Here is an 18,977-nt window from a genome sequence, read left to right on the forward strand (position 1 = left end):
GATCCTAAAGTACCGGGTACTGCGGGACCAGGCCGATGTAAACCTGTAGGTTGTGACTTGTAGTGTAAGGTAAGGTAGCTCGGGCCCGAACCTGGTGAGACGGAGTTGTGGGACACGTCGAGGATTACCTAGGTACCTAGGCTCCCCTCCCTTGTGTCCCGATAAGACTGAATATTCAGTTTGTGTCAAATTCTGGCTATCATGCTACTTCTTCTTTAGTATTACACGAATGGTTGCCATCTTGCATATTCTACCTTGATGCATAAGGAAGTTAAGGTAGGAAGGAGTCCATGCAATGGAAATGGCAGGAGGATTGGGCCGAGCTTGGCCGCGGCCTGCAGGAAGCATGACTTCATATGACACGGCACGTGCTCTCGAGGACCAGTTGGCAGTTGCGAAAAAGGTGCTCCATCAAGGGTAGGATTCTAGAACTCGGGCAAACACTGGGCCCAACGCAGCTGGGCAGTTGGCACCTCAGCGACCTGCTCCATACCACCACCCACTGCGGCATTGCATTGCCTAAGGTAAGCATCGTGACATCTACTGGTGTAGGTACTCCGCAATGTCAAAAAGGCCCATTGTTTTCCCCAGCTTCCACTCCATGTCCGGGGCCGTAAGAGGTCCAGTGGGAAACGGTTGTAGGGACCATCCAAGCTGAGGGTGTTGTGAATGTGCACTGCCGGTAAGACATCTGACACTTGAGGGTGCTGTGCCAGGACTTGTTGGGAAACCGGGGTAGCACTTGATCAAGATCCCTCGTGAGGGCTCATCAGCCGGATGAATGGCACCGTCAGCCGGAGACGGCTGTTCTACCACACGAAGAGACACGGGGTTGCGATCCGAGGGGGGGCCAGATGAGTGAGATACGTAGATGGTGAGATGGTTAGATTGTGCCCTATCGTACCTTACCTTTGCCTGAAGATGGCTTATGCAGCGCGCACACGAGGCTTACATGTGCCCATATAACAGTAAGTATTGTCTGAGCAAGTACCGGTGGAGGATCCAATGCACGCCTATCATGCCTGTTGTGTTATTTCCTTCTTCTCTGTTCTGTTCCATTCCCATTCTGATTTTCCCAACCATGAGGTGATGAAATAGCAACGTCGGTGTGCAGATTGTCTTTCCCGTGTTCCGCACCAGCAGCAGTAGTAGCAGCAAGAATCCTTGTAGTCCAAAGAAAATAGGTGGGCGTTTGGTCTGGGGCAAATCCCACGGGAGGTCGGGACTGGGCGATACCCCTAAAAAAGATAGGAGCAAACGTAGCGGGAGAAGGAGCTACGGGCATGACGTACTGAGTGCGGGGGCCACCCCGGGAACAGGCCAGGAAGCAAGGTCGCCTGTCGCTCTCTTTCACCGTCTCCTGTGCGTTGTGCGATGCCATCGCGACTTGGGCACTCTCCTCAACCTGACCTTACTGTGTTAGACTCTCGGCCCCGCCATCTTCCTGTCTCCCGTCTCTTTCTTCCGTCGTCTTCTCTTTCGCCTTCTCCAGCCTCCAAGCCATATCTGCTCTCTTCCTCATCCGGAACCCGCGCCATACTAGCCGTGGAAGATTCCACCAATTCCACCACTCAACTTGCCCGGAACCAAGCGAATAAATAATAACATCTCATCCCCCTTCCCCCCCTCACCATCCCTTTTTCAACGTTGCATGTGTCTCGACCATCTGTCGCTCCTCCCTTTTCGCCACGTGCAGTCTTTATCCATCCGACCACGCCAACCTAACCTGCCCGAGGTCGCATCTTAGCTGCTTTCCTCGTCCAGTCTCAGATTCTCTACACCATCAAGGAGGAGAGACGGATCGAGACGACGCTTCAGTCCGTCCACCAAAAACACCAGTTGGATTCGTATCTGATTCGCCTCGCTCCGCCAGTTCATCTACCAATTCGCCCCTGGTTCTATCTGCCACTGCCAGCGGACCCAGACGGTGCATTTGGCTGCCGCTCTCCCGCTGTCCGCTACATTGCTTGTCGAGTCGAGACTCGGAACCAGGCCTATTCTTACCCTAGTAGTAGGTACTCGGACATCCAGGCGCAACCCTAGCACACCACCTCAACCGACGGTACAGCTCCTCATTTGCCCTCGCCTGCATCGAACCGCATAGCCTGGGCTCGAATCAGGAACCGACCTGCACCATACAGTTGGTCATTCAGCCAGGGCGCAGTTCCCAGCCAGCGAATGACGCACACTCCTGCCGCCGCTCTGTCATCGTCAGAAATCGAATCACCTTGTACCAGCAGCCCGTCTTCGGGGGTCTCGTGGCATCCTCCCACTTGACCGCGTGACAACACAACTTCTTTTTCTGCCCAACCCGGCAACGAACAAACACTGGCCATTACCGCTGCAAATTCAAACCGCCATTTATATACTCTCCCATCGCTTGTTGATTAGTCGACCCAGTCTATAGACTCGTGTGTCAATCGATCGAGGCGAGCTCCCCGCATTGAACGAACGCTTCCCCAGCTTGCCCCGCTAGTGGGCCTGTTCGAAATCAACCTTCCGAATCGCTTCACCTCCGAGTCGTCGCGGCTTGACGCTCAACGACCGAAGATGCCTTCGTCTCAGTCTCAATCCCCCAGGAGGGGCCGTCCGATGCCATCAATCGCCCAGAGCACCGAATCTGCACCGTCGAATCCCAAGGAGAGAGGCGTACGCAGTGAGCGATCGCCGCTGCTCTCCCCCAACAGCGATGACGAAGGCTACTTTGACCATCACGCGGTACTGGCAGCGCAGCAGGAAGATACGCAGCAGACCAAGAGCGTATGGTACCTGATTCTCCTGACAATTAGTATCGGAGGTTTGCAGATTGCCTGGTCCGTCGAGTTGTCCAATGGGTCTCCCTATTTGCTATCCCTCGGCCTGAGCAAGTCGTTGATGGCCCTGGTGTGGATTGCTGGCCCGCTTACCGGCACCTTGGTTCAGCCCTATGTCGGTATGCTCAGCGACAATTGCCGACTCCCGTGGGGAAAGCGGAAACCCTTCATGGTCGGCGGGGCTATCGCGACCATCATCTCTCTCATGTTCCTGGCATGGACCAGAGAAATCGTGGGTGGTATCATGGGCCTTTTTGGCGCTGATATTGAATCTGTCGCCGTCAAGAACACCATTATCTGCGTGGCTGTGGTTGGCATCTACGTCCTCGACTTCGCCATTAACACCGTGCAGGCTTCTATTCGGGCCTTCATTGTGGACTGTGCTCCAGCTCACCAGCAAGAAGCTGCCAATGCCATGGCGAGTCGCATCACCGGCTTCGGAAACATTGTCGGTTACATTGCTGGCTATATCAATCTCCCTACATACCTTTGGTTTTTGGGCGACAGTCAGTTCAAGGTGCTCTGCGCCATCGCCAGCATTGCTCTGGCGGCAACCATTGCAGTAAGCACCACATTGATCAAGGAGCGCGACCCCCGGCTGGAAGGCCCGCCGACTGCGGGCAAGCCTGGCGTATTTTCTTTCTTCGGCAAGATTTTCACCTCCATCAAGCGTCTGCCGCCTCAGATCAGGAGAGTCTGCCAAGTCCAGCTGTGCGCATGGGTTGGCTTCTTCCCGCTCCTCTTCTACACCTCCTCGTACATTGGCGAGATTTACGTCGAGCCGTACTTGGAGGCCAACCCCCACATGACGCCGGAAGAACTCGACCAACTGTATGAGAGAGCAACTCGTATTGGAACTTTTGCCCTGCTCATCAACTCCGTTGTCAGCTTGCTCACGAACGTCTTTCTCCCCTTTTTCGTCGCGCCTACGTACGACAGCCAGCCACTGGGTGACCTCCCAGGAGACAGTGACAGCGGAGAGTTTGGTGATGAGAAGGCTTCCTGGCTGGATCGCCTGCAGATCCCTGGTTTCACCCTCAAGCGGGCTTGGTTCGCATCCCTGATTCTCTTCTCGGGCGCCATGTTCTGCACCGTCATTGTACGTACGGTAGAAGCGGCCACGGCCCTGATCGGTTTGGTTGGTATCACCTGGGCAATGACACTTTGGGCACCCTGGGCCATCATCAGCGCCGAGATCAGCCGGAGGGATGCAAAGATTCGCCAGAGAAAGCAACGGCTCAGCAGAGGCGATGGGCCGGCGTCACCCTCTACCATCGACTCTACTGCCGACTCAGAACAGACCGATATGAGCGATAGTGAGGAGGCAGACCAGGCCGGCGTCATCTTGGGCATTCACAACATGGCCATCGCTGCGCCTCAGATTATTGCTACTGTCGGATCCAGCATCATCTTTAGAATTTGGCAGAAGCCTCGCGGCACCCCAGGCGATCACTCCATTGCTATCGTGCTGGCACTCGGCGGTATCGCCGTGCTTATTTCTTCCTTCTTCGTTGCTAGCATCAAGGAAAGTGCATCCTTGCCAGCAGACGCCATGATTGCGGCTGAGGAGGGTGATCCCGCCACTCCCGGAATTCGTCCTGGCACAGCCCGCAGCCGTAATAAGAGCTACGAGCATCTCCCGCGAGCCAGTATCAAGCGTGCGACCCTTACGAGGAACAAGAGTTTTGGTGGTGCCGAGTATTAAAAGTGCTTGGAATACACTCACTTGGCGTTCGGTTTATGCGGCGCTGGAACAAGGGGAAACGAGGTTTCTCTCTGCAATTGGATCGGACTTGGGAAACGTGCAAGGAGTTTGGGCATATGAAATGACCACCGAGACGGAAAAGGTTCTGCCACGCCCTTTTTTTTTCCTTCTCCTTTTTCCACTTTCCACTTTTGATTTTTTATTCAGGATGTCTTTTTTGGATTAGTTGAGGAGCGCATCAAGGGAAGCAACAGCGATAAGATGAATGGGAAGGCATGGAGGGGCGCTTTTCCTTTGTCCTTCACCACCACTTCTAGAATGCGAGAGGAGGACGGTCATGAGGTTGTAGACCACGATACATAAGAAGCAGCTTTGCCTGCTTAGAATGATAACGGCACGCAGCCGACACGATAACATCCCGAATGCAGCGATTATGATGAACAGTTAGTGAGGTTGGGATGTTTGTTTAGATGAAGTCACATGGAGTTGTCAAGCATTGATGAAGGTATTCTTTTTTCCAATTATACCCACAACTACCGTAAGGCCACCTTTGCGTCACTCTTTTCGTACAATCATCTCAGTTCGAAGGGTGGCTACTTGTCCACCCTTCATACATTTGTAAACGGCAACCCATACGATGTGGGAAAACTGCCCCCGACCGATTCATGCCACAAAATCAAAATTGGTTAACTCCTTTCGGGGGGTTCAGACTGAAGCCCCCCCCGACCCAATGCATTCTTTCTCATGTCGTATTTCTTTCCCCCACTTTCGTCCTCATAGCTTTGCTTGCTTGCTGTTCCGCAATCAGGTGATACTTACCGAACCCTATTATGCTCGGTAGAAAAAGAAGAAAAGGGTTCAATATTGACGTCGTCTCGGTCGTAAAAGAGAAGATAATGTACGGGGCGATTCTCGTCATGTAAGAACTGTTCGTCGTTTACGGTTGCGGCAGGGTTTTCTAAAAAAGACTCTTTTTCTACCTCTACGCCAGAGGCAACTTTAATCGAACATATCGGCGCCCGTGGGGCGACTTGCGCTACTCCGTCTACGCTCCTGCCTGCGTCTGCGACGATTATCGGCTGCTGCGGTTTCGACGGGGTTAGTCTTCAGAACGTCTGCCGCACTGGGCGAGGGGCTCAATTGGCTCCATGTACCGTGGGTATTCTCGCTGCCTATGCTCGAGACGTTTCCATCGCCCATCATTACGCCCGGTGGCGGCGGCGGCGGGCCGCCAGAGTAGTATGCCGAATCCTTTGGTTGTCGTCCTGCGGCGAAAGCAGGGTTCGGCGGTGGGAGGCTGCCGTCTCTTCCTCCTGTTTCTGCCAGTCGTTCTGCCGCTGATTCTGCCCTCCTCTGACTTGAGTCCCGGCGGTACCGTCGTCCACTGCCGACTTCGCTTCCGTAAAGACTGCTTACAGACCCGGCGCGCCTCCGCCTATCCCCGCGTCTGCTAGCGGCGGCTTCTTCCTCCGTAAGCCTCCGCAGCGTGACGTTCCTGTCCTTGTCGTCGTGGACACGGACCTTGACGCTCACAGGTTGCGAGCGCTCGGACTGAGCGCGGTGGCGACGGGCGTGCTCTTCGGCGGCGAGAACGCTCGCTGATGCGACGGCGGCAGCGGCGGCTTCTTCCCCAGCGCGCCTGCGCTTGGAAGAGTCTCGGCGTCGGGGTCGGCCGCTGGGCGAGCCGTAGACGTCGGTTTCGGATTCACGGTGGAGGACACCTGCTGGGTCGGGGGGCATCGAGGGCATGCTGATGCCGGACTCGACGACTTCGTGTCTGGAGAAGGTTGTGCGGGAGTGGTCGCCGACAGGGTAAATTCCTGGTCCTCCTGGTGGGGGTGGGGGGCCGGCGGAGAGGGGTGGCATCGGTGGGCCTCCGTAGCCAGTGCCCGGAGGTCGAGGTTCCAATTCGGATGATTCGGTCATTTGTGTGATTTCGGTGCTCAAAGCAGACATGGGAGGTCGCGGCCGACGCCCGCTCATGCGGCGGGAGCCTCTCCGGTCGCGGGAGGGAGAGTGGAAGCCGTCTCCCGTGTACCTCGACCCTGTGATACCAGATCTCATGTCCTCCTCTTCACGAATTCTCTGCTCCTCGGCGCGCTTCGCCTTTCGGTCGGCCATCTTCTTGGCGAACCATCCTAGGCCAAGGCCAGCGAGGATGCCCTTTCCGGCCCCACTGGCGGCGCCAGCTGGTGGGCCTTCATGCCGTCTAGACGGGCTGACGTACGATGAGTATTCCGAGTCCTCGTAGCTGTACTGTGACCGGGTTCTGGCGTGCGGTGGACGATTGGTTCTCGGTTCGGCGGCGCTTAGGGCCGCGGCTGCCGCTGTCGGCCCCCCAGGCGATGGCAGGATTGGGCCATCGCGGGGTCCACGTCTTGGTGGCGGGGTGTCCTCGGTCCAGTCCGTGTAATCAGTATACTCACTCGTAGCGGGATAGCTTCGACTCGGGCGACGTCTCGGGGTCTCTACCGAAACGGCGGAGTACTCTTCGTCATAGGTCCGCTTTTCCTTGCGCTTCATCAGATTCGACACGAGCTTGCCAGCGCCGAGAACAGCACCAATGCCGGCCAGCTTAGACAGGAAACCTCCCGACTTCTTGTCGTCCCTGCGAGAATCAACTTCGGTGAACTTTTCGTCTTCGAGGTATGTACCCGAGCCCCTTCTGGACGTGAGATAGCTGGCGGATCCACGTCGTGAACCGATAACCTCCGGTCCACGGCTGCGGCTCCTTGATCGCGATCGTTCCCGGCTGAGCTCCTTCTCCTTCTCCTTGTGCTTCTTGCGACTGAACAGAGCGGCGATGGTCGCGCCCGCCGCGAGAGGCGCCAGCCATTTCCGGTCCTTTTTGGGTTTCTCGGTGTAGACGTCGCTGTAGTACTCCGACTCGGTGATGCCGCTTGGGCCCTCAGAGCGGCCTCCGCTGATGTAGGTCTCACGGCCACGGTGGTGGTCTGCACCTTCGGCGCGATAGCTCAGGATAAAGTAGACGAGCAGCAGGAAAGCCAACCAGAGGGAGAAGATGATGAAGGTCCACTTGGGCGAGCCGTAAAGGGTCAAACCGAGCGGGACCTGAATGATGCCGAGGAGCGCAATGAGTCGACCGCTCCAGCGGTGGAACATTTTGCGAAGCGAGCGTCCCCTGATATGTCTCACAAGCCGGCCGCCGATGATTTGGAGGAGGAACATGATGAAGATGGCCAGGCCGATTGCGTGGTGGGGGTTGGTCCAGCTTCGTTCGGGCCCAACGGCGAACCAGCCCAGTACGAAGACGGCGACGAGCATAAGGGCCGCGAGGATATTGAGTTGGGCATGATATGGTATCGCGTATCCCGGTTTCGCCGTGTAGAAGCGGGCTGTGAAGACGGATAATGGTACGATGAGGAGGAAGATGATGGCGGCCATGACACCATGGGCGAGAATGAGAGTATGGTATTGGGCGACGGTCGAGAAGCGATTGCCCATGCCTGTGGGTTGTCGCGTGTTAGTCAGGCAGCTGCCACATCGGAAACGCTGTGTTCGAGATCAAAGTAGGCTTACCATTGTACTGCATCGTCTCGAAATTGAGGCCGACGAGGTTGGGCAACAGGAAGGTATTCTTGCTAAAGTCCCATGTGCCATCGCCAACCGTCATGGTGTTGGAGTCGTAGGAAGCGACGCCCGGCGCCGAGTACCCATCTGCCGGCGCCATGATGGCGACGACGGGCAAAGCGGTCCTTCAGTTCGGTGCCGGTAGATTTAAGGAATGCGGGATTGTCTGATTGCGTTTGGCGTCTCTATCGTGGGTGACTCGACTCGACTCGAAAGAAAGGGACCCCCGAAGAATGTGTTTGTCTTGGAGGGGGGGGGGTTGGGAGGGTCCCTATGAGCCGGTCGGTGAGACGTCCGGAGGTAAGTGGGGGTGGTTTCTCGGTGTTGGTGAAAGTGTGAAGCAAAAGAAGGCGATTATTCTATTGCTTCAACTCCGGGGGGGAAAAAAGTGAAGGAAAACAAAGAAATCTCTCAAGATAGACCTCGAGGTACTATCTTTAGTGAAGAGAGACTAAGGTAAGGTAAGGTAAGGTGAGGCAGGCAGTCCCGAGAAAAAAGAGAAAGACGGGCGGGAGTGAGAGTGGGTTGGCCAGTCTGTGAGCTCACCACCCAGCAGCCAGCGGCGGCAGCAAGCAACCGGGTTCCAGTTCCAAGTGTCAGCGAAAGACGGTCCTTGCAGAAGGGCAGACTTGCAGACGTGGTTGCGCGGGGTAACGGGTTCCTTCTTGGCGCCACACCCCCTGGCGCAGCGACGGGTCAGCAGCTTATCGATAGGCTGAAGCTCTTATCACACGTGATATAATCCACTCATTTAGCTGACTTCTCCATAGAATCGCGCAAACGGGTGGCTGGGGGTTAATTAATTTTTGGATGAACCTGGCAGGCGCGACTACCTTTCCATTCCTGCCTTCTTTTTCTTGTTGTCAATGATTGATAATAGTGATTCCCTCGATACACGATGAAACGGCGAGGAAAGAAGACATCACAAAGAGGGAAAAAGGTCTCGGATGTAGCAATGAGTCATCCGTACCCGAAAGGAAGCTGCATCGTAACGGAACCATCGACCAGCAAACAAGATGCAGCCTGAGCCTGAGCCTGGATGCTTCAACATCAAAGCGCTGTCGGATGTCCCACCGTCGGACACGTCAAGCTGCACAAGCGCAAGTGGCTTTGCAACGTCACCCAACCTCACACACCTTCGCCCGACTCCGTTTTCCCAGCCATTCAATAAGCATCCTTCTATTTTTTTTATTTTTTTTTCACCCTTCCTTGCGTTTCCCCTCCATTGAGGCTGACATTCCGCATTTACTTACCCCTGAAGACGAGAGCCGCAAACCTGCATCACGTAGCATCACTTTTCCCCTTTTCCATGCATGCCTTGGTAAACATAGTCACCGCCTTTTGATTGATTTGCCCTGAACGCACTTTTCTCCATCTTATACGGGCCGGTCCGCTTCTTCGCCCTTGCATCTTTCCAAGGTCCTCCGCCTTCGTCCTCCCGTCTGGTCTCCGCCGAGCTGAGTTTGTTTCAAGAACAGACCGCGACTCTGAAATCATGAGGCTCGCCGTTGTCGCCACCTCGAAGCTGTGGAGGCCTCTGGGCCGGTTTGCCAGGCAAGGAAAATCCACTCTTGGGCACGAACAGTGTTTGTGTGATTTTCGGAGTCAAGGACACTTTGAGAACCCCGCCGTCTTGCAAAGGTCATTCCGGAAACACGGCGAATGCAGAAGGGCAAGAGTCATTCGCTCTCTCAACAGAAATCAGACTTCAGATATCACCATTCGGGGCTATAGCATACGAGTACCCGTACAGACATGAGCCTGAACTAACCAAATCAGTGGTGCCCGTTCGAAATCCCATTCGAGCCCTGCCCGGGCGCCCTCGCCAACACACTCCCGTACCTCGAGTAGTCGTCCTTCGCTGACGGCACAAAGTGCTCAGGCGTTAACTTGGCACGCGGCTCAAACACGCAGATAATGTCCGACCCGCCAAACAAGAACGTCGAGATCTCATCGCCCTTCTTCAGCTTATCTCCCACGCGGACCGATAGCTTGACCGACGAGACCATGGCCATGCCAATCGGCAGCACGGCCACCTTGCCGAGCACCGGGTTGTCAATGACCACCAGGCCCCTCGTCTGGAGGAACTGGTACCCCGGGGAATCGGGCGCCTCGGGCCGGCAGGCGGGGTCCTTCTTAATGTCCTCGTCTGTCACGAAGAGCTTGCGGATCGGACGACACTGCTGGTCAACTTCGAGGTACGCCGCGCCTTGGATGTTCTTGGCCTCGATGACCGTCCCGGAGACGGGCGCGTGCTGCCGATGGTAGTTGAACGTGTTGAGGAAGGCGTGCATCCAGACACCACCGTGGAAGCAGTCGGCGTACTCGCTACCTTGAAGCAGGGCACCAATGGTCCAGGGGAGTCCCTTGATCTCGATGATGCCCGTATCCTGAACGTTGACGATGCTCTGGTTATGAAGCGAGTTGTCGTAGGTGCAGTCCGCCGGGTAAGTAATGACCCTATCATCATCCTTGTCCGCGATGGGCCTCACACCCGGCTTGAGGTGGCGAGAGAAGAAATCGTTGAAGGTGCGGAAGCCGCCCTCGGGGATGAGCGCCTCCTCCTTGATCATGTACTTTGGCGAGTCGACAAACGTCTGGAACGTCTTTTCGTTGATGGACGCAGTCGTGTCCATGAAGAGCCCGATGAGCTGCGCGAACACTACGATCCAGCTGGAGAGTGGGGTCAGGGGCAACCCGACCGAGCTTGGGTGGACAAGTGTCTGTTTGCCCAGCAGCGGCTCCTGGTCGAGGATGAAGTAGAACAGGCACAGGATGTCGTACACATCCTTGGCCTGGACGTTCTCCGTGGGAGTCCACTTGAGCATGTCGTTGGCGAACTTATAGAACGTGGCCGCGTCACTGATGCCCATTTTTTCCATGAAGTCTGGGATTTTGCCCATTGCCGATTGAACGGCCTTGGTCAGGTCGTCCTTTGGGATGAGGGACATGAAGAGGATGATGACGGGGTTGAAGTGGATGATTCCCTCGTCTGCGATGGGCTCGTAGGTGTTGGGGGGCATGAAGGAGCCCCATGATGACTTGCCGCCTCTGAGAACGGAGCCTGGGACAGATCCCGGCTTCTTGACGTAAGGGTTTGAGGGGATCGGCTGGAAGCCGACTTCCTCGTCAGTGGCGGTGGGAAGACCAGGCATGATGGGTGATGTTGTTTTGCTGGAAAACTGGAGGAAGAGTGAAGAAGGTAAGTGTGATAACTAAGGTTCCCAAGTTGGAATCCAAAGCTTGATGGTCAAGATGAGTCTGATTCTATTCATCTTTACCAGAGGATATCAGGCTCGTTTTATAGACAAGCCAGACCGCTCCCCTTCGATCTCCAAGACGTGCAAATTGGAGGCCAAGAGCTGTCAACGTCAACGTCGACGGGAGAGGGAAGCAGGAAAGGCCACTAGTCACGGCCCGTTGCCGTACCGCTGCCGGAGGACCTGAGACCTACTTTCGGGAGCGGGAGAAATGGCTCCTGCTGTCTCACTTCCCCTCTTGTTGATCAACGGCACCCCGCGTAGATGTCTCGTTACTACCGTTCCTTGACGCGTAACTTGGATGATGCCAGGTTGGAGTACAAGATGATTGTGTCTGTTCAGCTTGGTGGGGGTCTTGAGGTTTATTCGGTATGGAATGGTGCTGATCTTTCGTGATCTGCGAGGGATTTGTTTCTTGCGTCTCCTTACAGCGAGAGAGTTACGCCTTGTTTTCCTGAAGCGATGTAGAACCCGCGGGTTGGTGCAGATGTCAACCGAGTCTGGCAAATTGTCGTGTAAGTCGAGACGGAAAGCAATGCCGGCGCAGCAAGTGTCGCGGGCTACTACGGCGTGTCATAGGTTTGGACAGTGGTGGATATTGGACTAATTGGTCCTCGTATTTTCCCAACCCCGTAAACGGTGAGACATCTAGATGCAGGTTTCACTTCTACATGAACTTTACCACGACTCCCCTCAGTTGGCTTCACCGCACCGTCGAAAGATATAGCTATAAGGAGATGGAAATAGTCCCGATCGGATTATCTGCTTTCTTGGCGCCATGGAGCTGAAAGTTAAAGCCAATGGTTCTGGGCGGAGGGACAAATTAGGACGGCTGATCACTGCTCCTGTTTTGGCCGCAGCTGAGACTCTTGAACTGAGCCAGACAGACCTGCTGAGCTACTCGTTGTATCCTCACGAGCCCGGAAGTATTGTATTGTTGAGAGCCATGTTACGTGGAGTACTGTGGAGGTACATTCTTCTTCTATCAATGCGACTGAGAGCAAAACCAGCTCACACTTGAGCTCTGGAGATCATGGCATCTTGTCGACCGCCGTGCGGCGTGCCCTCGATATAGCTTTTTTGACATCGCGGACCTCTGGCTTGGCGATGCCATAACCTGAGAAGCGGACACATTTAGATGCCTTTTAAATCCAGAACTACACTCAAGCCGAGCGCTTGATGTGTTCTTCCCATACCTAACAGAGAACTCGCATCAAGTACCGCTAGAAACCTACCTTCACGGCGTTGCTGTCAGCCTATATGTAAGACGCGGCTGGTTTGACACCAAGCCTCTGACTCAAAACAACCCAAGCACCGATGACGAGTATCTTCCTGAACGCTGCGGGATCGCCCTCATCACCAAATGCAGTCTCAAGACACTCTGAGACGATCCCGAAGTCAACGAAACCGAGGCGGTCAACCGCCTCTTTCGTTAGCAAACCCCGAAACATTCGCTGTATAGGTCCCCCAACGGGCCGTTTCCACGGTGACGAGTACGGGTGCTTCTTGCGGTTATAAATCTCGTCCGTGATGAAAGGTCGCCCCGCCTCCCGCAGGATCTTCTTGTCAATGATCCGGTCCCGAACAGCAGCCATGCTCTCCCAGAACAAGCTCTGAGGCGCGACTTTCTTCTTCTTCTGGTTCTCGTCGTCGTTGGAGCCTACAGCATTCTCGTGCTTATAGCTCATCTTGACGCTCGGCGGGAGCCCGTTGACGTACTCCGCCAACTCATGGTCCAGAAACGGGAGACGTGCCTCGATACTATGCGCCATCTCGGACCTGTCGCCCAGACAGGTCAAGACCATGTTCGCCATGGAGGACTTGACGAAGACGTACAGAGCTGAGTGGAGACTATGCCAGCGGTTCTGAATCTTCTCCTGGGCGTCGGGGGGGATAGAGCCGAGCAGGGCTGCGTAGACGCCGGACACGCTCTGTCTGTCCCTCACCCACGCGGCGAACACGTCCGACGAGGGACACGAGCGCCACTGGATGAAGAACACGTCCAAGCCCGCGAGAGCGTCAAAGTCAGTGCTCTCCTCGGTTCGGGCGTGATCGAACATGCCCATGCCTTTGTACATGCTCCGCAACTGCGCTGCGGCGGATTTGCAGAGCGCTTTTCGCAGCTCGGTATCCTGTACCAGTTCCGTTGACGGCAGGGCATCGTCGGGCTCACGGAGGAAATCAGAGACTAGGAAAGGGTACCCGGCAAAGTGCTCGTCTGCGCCCTCGCCCGTCAGAACCACGGGAATCCCTTGCTGGCGGGGCAGCTCTGACAGGGCGTACTTCCCGACGCTGTTCATGTCGAAGTGGTGGTGCTCGGTGTGGTAGACGGAGTCGGCGAAGTGCTTTGCTAGTTCTTCCTCGTCCATGACCTTTTTTACTATGTTTAGATCGAGCCATTCCGCGGTGCGTTCTGCAATGTCTTTTTGAATGTCGTCAATATGGGATTTGGACGTGGAAGCGAGCTCCGGGACTTACCATATTCATTGTACTCTGAGTCAGAGGTAAAGGAGATGCTGAAACAAGTGATTCTGTCCTTGATGTCCTGGCTTCCCAATCTCACCCCCCTCTCTCGAACCAACTGGGTGGTTATACCCGCCACAATGGAAGAATCGAGACCGCCTGATAGATAAATCCCGACTGGGACGTCTGCTTGTAGGCGGAGACGGACGGCATCTACCAAGCGCTCGCGAACTCCGTCGATCATATCATCCATGCTGCGTGTCTCCTTGACAGTCTACGAAGCTCATCAGTCTTTAGAGTCATCGCCTGGCTCACGTATCAGTGTGAGGTCGCTTACCTTGTCAGCATACTCAGCATCCCAATACCGATGCTGCGTCACGCCCCCGTCCCGACCGAACCGCACCCAATGCCCCGGCAACACCTTCTTCACCCCCTTGAACAGAGTACCTTCGCCTAAAACAGCCGCGCCGCTGGAGATGGCATCGACATCCCACTCAGGCTCCCAACCCATGGGCAGAAACCCCTTGATCTCCGAGGCGATCAAGAGCTTAGCTGGCGTCTCGTTACTGTATGTCCAAAAAAGAGGCTTGATGCCGAAGCGGTCCCTCGCGGCGATGACGTCCCCAGACCTTTCATCGTACAAGACGAAAGCAAACTCGCCGCGCAGATGCTCGAAAAGACTGGGTGCCCCGTGGTGTTGATACAGGGCTAGGATGACCTCGCTGTCACTCCTCCCGGAAAAGTTGTAGTCGAACTCTGCGGTGCAGCGCCCGCGTATAGCAACGTGGTCGTAGATCTCGCCGTTGACTACGACGTGGACTTGTTCGTCCTCGCTGTGCAAGGGCTGAAGGCCCGTTGGAGAGAGGTCTATGATTGAGAGGCGGGCATGGCCGAGGCCTTTGTGTCTGCGTCAACGTTGGGCACATAGCACATAAGAGTAGTCCAGCGCAGCTGAGATGAGGCATACCGACGGTAGCGTCGCTGTTTATCCATGTTCCTTCTGCATCTGGGCCTCGATGTTGAAGGAGAGATAGGCTTCGTGTTAGTTTGCCCTCCACATCAGAGCGTCGTTCCGATGAATCATTCTGCGGGCTGCCGGATTGGATGATGGCTGTTATCCCGCACATTCTTGAGATGAAGGTCTCTGTGATTGTTTTCAGATGAAGTTCCTGCTAGATATGCAAGTGAGCTAAAGAAGATATGAGAATAGTTTGTGAGAGAGAAGTGACCGAAAAGCGAAGGCGAAGCATGTTTAGAAGTTTCCAATCACTATCGACATTGCTCGGATGACGAGTTGAGCCTGTCAGCAAGCATTTCTCCCCGGTCTGCACTGAACTTTCTTCATCGGAGTGACGTTGAGTTGCATCCGCGCCGTTGGGAAGTCAGAGTTTCTCACAGAATGATCAAGGTTTCGGCATCTGGGTACAGGGTAAGTGGAAATGCGTTGCCTGCGCACTAGGCCAGTTGTACTGGAATAGCGTTGTCTGAAACTCTCGGCTCCGTTGTCTCCTCTTCTCCAAGAATTCGATTATCCGCGGAATCCATGGAGAGAGAAAGAGGGCGCATGGGTCGGGGCAGGCTAGGTTAACCGCGAAAGTTCCGTATTGCTACTTGACGAGTGACCCTCAGACGTTTGAATCATGTTGCAAATGGTGAGAATTAGCCAAAATGGAGAGCTTTTCCGGGAGGAAGCTGCCAAAGCCAGCCGTCGATGAAAGTCAATCAAGGTTTCGTTCAAAGTTTAGAACTGACTTCAAACTACCAGTCTGTGACTTCCTGAAGTGTGCAAAGGATACGAGCCATGCAGACAAACTCGAGTCAATCGCTTCCCCAGTCCCTCAAAAAGGGAATTGATCTCTGTTCTAGTCTTTAGTCGATATATTTGAATACCGCTGACAAGTCAACAACTAGTTAAGAACCACTGTCGGCAGGAATTCCTGGCTTAGGCCCGTATACAATACGCGGTGGCTGGGCCCTCATGGCACTCCCCACGAACCTGTCAATACTCCAACTTCGAGCCTCGTCGTCCCGCAATGAGACAAAGGCCTGGTGCTTGCTCTTTTGAGCCGCTTCCCAGAGTTCCTTCATCGCGAACTCCCTCTGACGAAAGCGTCGCACGTTGAAGAAGTTATTGACAAGTTGTTGTAGTCGTACACGCATAAACCCTTTGTATCTTCCGGATGTCTCTGGCGACGATGGTCCATCGATCGTGGTAGACAACTCGTCCGCGTCATCGTAGTCGGGGTCAATGGCCCAAACCCACATATCGTCGACGAGCCCCTGCGCACCAAGCACCGATCCGACGCTTTGTTTGTCTACAACCAGGAACACGTCTTGCAGAATACCGTCTTCCAAACCACCGGTTCTTGATTGCATAGGTGCGCTGGACACTACGTCTTCCCGTATTGTTTGACTCTCCAGGCCTGGATCTCGGATAGACTTGAACCGTTCGCGCAATACGCGGAACTTGGCGAGTCTCTCTTCGGTCTCTCTTTCTTCTCTCTGGACCTCATCGATAACCAGTCCACTGATATCATGCTTCCCGTCGCCTTTGTCGACAATATGACTGTCATCATTCTCGACGTCTGCGTTAACACTGCTAGGCCACTCCAGCTTCTGCAGCTTCCACTTGTAACTGATGACACTGCTCCCCGCCCCAATTGCGCCGCGGCCGTGGAACAGAACACCATCTCTCCGAGACGTGTACCTCTCGGCCTCCTCGTTGTTGGCAAACGCCATTGGGTCATTGAAGATGCCATACCCCCAGACCTTCTCCCCCTTGTCCTCTTCCCACAAGCGTCTCACCCACGGATGCGCTTTAGACAAGGCCATTTCAGTCTCCTGTCTCTGTCTCGCGCGCCATACCTCGTTCTCCCGCCGCCAGTGCTCGGCAAGAGCGTTGTCGATGGCCTTCTCCTCATTTTCTGCATAGAGCGTGTGTCGCACCGCCCGGAGTTGCTCCTCGGCTTGTCCATGTTCCTCTTCTGAAATCCTTTTGGGTCCCATTATCAATCCGGTTGCCAGTGAGATCTCTTGCTCCTCGTCTGGCGAGATATGCAGCCAGTAGCGGTTCTTGAGGAGGGAGACCTCTGCGGCGGTCAGCTGTGAAGGTGACTCGACGGCACGCCCAAGGAGACCCTCTTTGGAGAGCTTAGTCGATTTCACAATGTTTGATTCTTGAATTTCGCGATCCGGAAAGTCGAGAATGCGTCGTTGGTCCCGGGGAGTGAAGGATGGCAAGGCTGCGTTCTGACCAAGCGCGGATTCTTCCCATGCCGGAAAAGACTGGATCAGCTCGTCGGCGCCGTCAAACTTTCGAATGACGCGCATGAACGACCTAATGTGATTTTCCATACTTTGCGAAAGCGACGAAGGTATTTAGATGTGATTCGTTACAGAAGCTGTAGTTTTCTAACGTTTTGAACACCGGCCATTTGTTCACGTGCGCATGGTTGTAGACCAAGTATTAGCGGACGCCTCACAACGTGCTTAAACTCGTGCATTACCGTATTCGACTCACGATTCCCGCCTATGCCCCTATTTTGAATAATCGCACAAACCAAACCGAATATCCGAGTCTTGACGTCAACTGCGTATCACATTGTTCTCTATTTGATACTCAAATGCTTGGATCGACCAATGGTATAATATTTGTTCATGAAAGGTGTAGATACATGTTACATGTTGGCTTATAATGTACAAAGAAACGTCTCAACCCCCGAGTCATCGTAGACCACGGCACTTTAGCAGTTGGTCTGGATGCCCTGAGAGTACATGGCAAAGGAATCGGCATTGTTCAGTGCCTGGGAGGTGCTGAGAGAGTCGACGCAGCCCTCGTAGCCGTAGCAGACATCGTCGGTTCCGCCAACCTCGGTCAAGTGGGTGGACTCGTGAACCAGGACGTACGGCTGGTCAGTGGCGCGGCACGAGGTGGTAGAGGCGGGAAACTGGAAGAAGTAGTCGCAGACGACAATATAGCCGCCGCTGCCGGGCTGAGCGTAGGCGACGACGCCATCGCTGCAGAAGTTGCCGACGTCGGTGCAGTAGAGTCCCGCGCCGCTCGACGTGCTGCCGAGGAGGGTGGCGGCCTTGCCAAAGACGCCGGCGACGGTGGTCTTCGTGCTCGACGTGGTGGACTTGAAATATTGCTGCATGCGGGTGCCGGCGGTAGCAGCCGTCTGGGCGTTGGTCGCGTACGTCTTGGCCTTGGAGAGGGCGGCGGTGACGGCCGTCTTCTTGGTGCCGGTGCAGTCGGACTGGATGGTGACGCGCTTGGCGTTCAGGGACTCATGGAAGGCGGCGTGGACCGAGGCGGCCTGGGTGCCGTCGACGGTGGCCTGAAGGACGCCCGAGTCGAAGACGACCTGGCCGGCGATCTTGTTGCTGCCCTCCTCGGCGTAGCGGAGAGATCCCGTGCTGGAGATGTTGAAGTCACCGCCGCTGCTCAGGTCGTGGACCTGGGCGGCGTCCCACTGGACCTTGACGACCTCGCCGGCCTCGATGGTCTGGAAGGCAGAGTCGGGGAGATCGGCATCGTGGACGTAGACTCGTACACCGGTGAAGGCAACCTTGCTGACTGTTGACGAGGTTAGACAATGTTTACATTGGAACTACAACCGGGAATTGTATGAGACTTACTACCACTGCCATCGACCGAGCTCGTCGAGAACTGGGCCTTCTCAACGGGCGATCCATCGAGGATCGAGCCCGCCTTGAGAACACGAAGGGGTGCGCTGCCGGTGTTGGTGATGCTGGCCTTCAGCTCGCTGTTGCCAACTTGCTCGATTTTCACATCGAGGGGCTCCGCACGTCTGCCCAGGTTGACGGCGGCGCCGTTGGCGAGAGCGGCGAGGCAAGAAACGACAGCGGCGGCCTTCATGGTGGCTGAGGTATGTGGTGAGAATTTAAAGAGAGTATAGGACGTAGCCGTTGGAAGATGGTGGACTCTTCTCAAGAACGATGAAGGACGGCAGCGAGAGACGAAGGCTTTATGGCAACTCCGTAACTCCTGGGAGGGAAGCCCCTTGACCTGAAGGTAACCCTTCTCGGGACCTCAAACGAAGAGTAAATTGCATCACGGAGAAGAAACTTCAAGGATACGGGTGTGAGGCCGGGGATACGTTCCACCACGGAGAATTTCCCAGT

General features: G+C 55.2%; 6 protein-coding genes across 6 annotated transcripts; 1 reads left to right on the forward strand and 5 right to left on the reverse strand.

Moving 5' to 3' along the window:
• Positions 1-2,592: 2,592 nt before the first annotated feature.
• On the forward strand, positions 2,593-4,518 carry BDP55DRAFT_554202 (general alpha-glucoside permease; the record flags this gene model as incomplete). The annotated part of the gene is made up of 1 exon (XM_060569373.1): positions 2,593-4,518. The coding sequence occupies one exon, from the start codon at positions 2,593-2,595 to the stop codon at positions 4,516-4,518; it is 1,926 nt and encodes a 641-aa protein (XP_060428530.1).
• Positions 4,519-5,461: 943 nt separating this feature from the next.
• Positions 5,462-8,700, reverse strand: BDP55DRAFT_666771 (uncharacterized protein). Its single transcript, XM_060575119.1, has 3 exons — positions 8,059-8,700; positions 5,673-7,985; positions 5,462-5,600 (listed from the first exon to the last, which is right to left on the reverse strand). Exons 1-3 carry the CDS (start codon positions 8,207-8,209, stop codon positions 5,518-5,520), a joined length of 2,547 nt encoding a protein of 848 aa, XP_060428531.1. The 5' UTR covers positions 8,210-8,700; the 3' UTR covers positions 5,462-5,517.
• Positions 8,701-9,884: 1,184 nt separating this feature from the next.
• BDP55DRAFT_554162 (phosphatidylserine decarboxylase) lies at positions 9,885-11,264 on the reverse strand (the record flags this gene model as incomplete). The annotated part of the gene is made up of 1 exon (XM_060569368.1): positions 9,885-11,264. One exon carries the CDS (start codon positions 11,262-11,264, stop codon positions 9,885-9,887), a length of 1,380 nt encoding a protein of 459 aa, XP_060428532.1.
• Positions 11,265-12,625: 1,361 nt separating this feature from the next.
• Positions 12,626-14,825, reverse strand: BDP55DRAFT_694610 (asparagine synthetase; the record flags this gene model as incomplete). Its single annotated transcript, XM_060577374.1, has 4 exons — positions 12,626-13,791; positions 13,848-14,106; positions 14,170-14,737; positions 14,800-14,825. 4 exons carry the CDS (start codon positions 14,823-14,825, stop codon positions 12,626-12,628), a joined length of 2,019 nt encoding a protein of 672 aa, XP_060428533.1.
• Positions 14,826-15,743: 918 nt separating this feature from the next.
• Positions 15,744-17,186, reverse strand: BDP55DRAFT_716339 (uncharacterized protein; the record flags this gene model as incomplete). Its single annotated transcript, XM_060578337.1, has 1 exon — positions 15,744-17,186. The coding sequence occupies one exon, from the start codon at positions 17,184-17,186 to the stop codon at positions 15,744-15,746; it is 1,443 nt and encodes a 480-aa protein (XP_060428534.1).
• Positions 17,187-17,452: 266 nt separating this feature from the next.
• On the reverse strand, positions 17,453-18,848 carry BDP55DRAFT_177457 (metallo proteinase). The gene is made up of 2 exons (XM_060565792.1): positions 18,471-18,848; positions 17,453-18,408 (listed from the first exon to the last, which is right to left on the reverse strand). The coding sequence occupies exons 1-2, from the start codon at positions 18,709-18,711 to the stop codon at positions 17,576-17,578; spliced, it is 1,074 nt and encodes a 357-aa protein (XP_060428535.1). The 5' UTR covers positions 18,712-18,848; the 3' UTR covers positions 17,453-17,575.
• Between the last annotated feature and the right edge of the window lie 129 nt (positions 18,849-18,977).

The sequence above is a fragment of the Colletotrichum godetiae genome (assembly GCF_030913485.1).
Source record: "Colletotrichum godetiae strain CBS 193.32 chromosome Unknown BDP55scaffold_25, whole genome shotgun sequence".
NCBI lineage: Eukaryota > Fungi > Ascomycota > Sordariomycetes > Glomerellales > Glomerellaceae > Colletotrichum > Colletotrichum godetiae.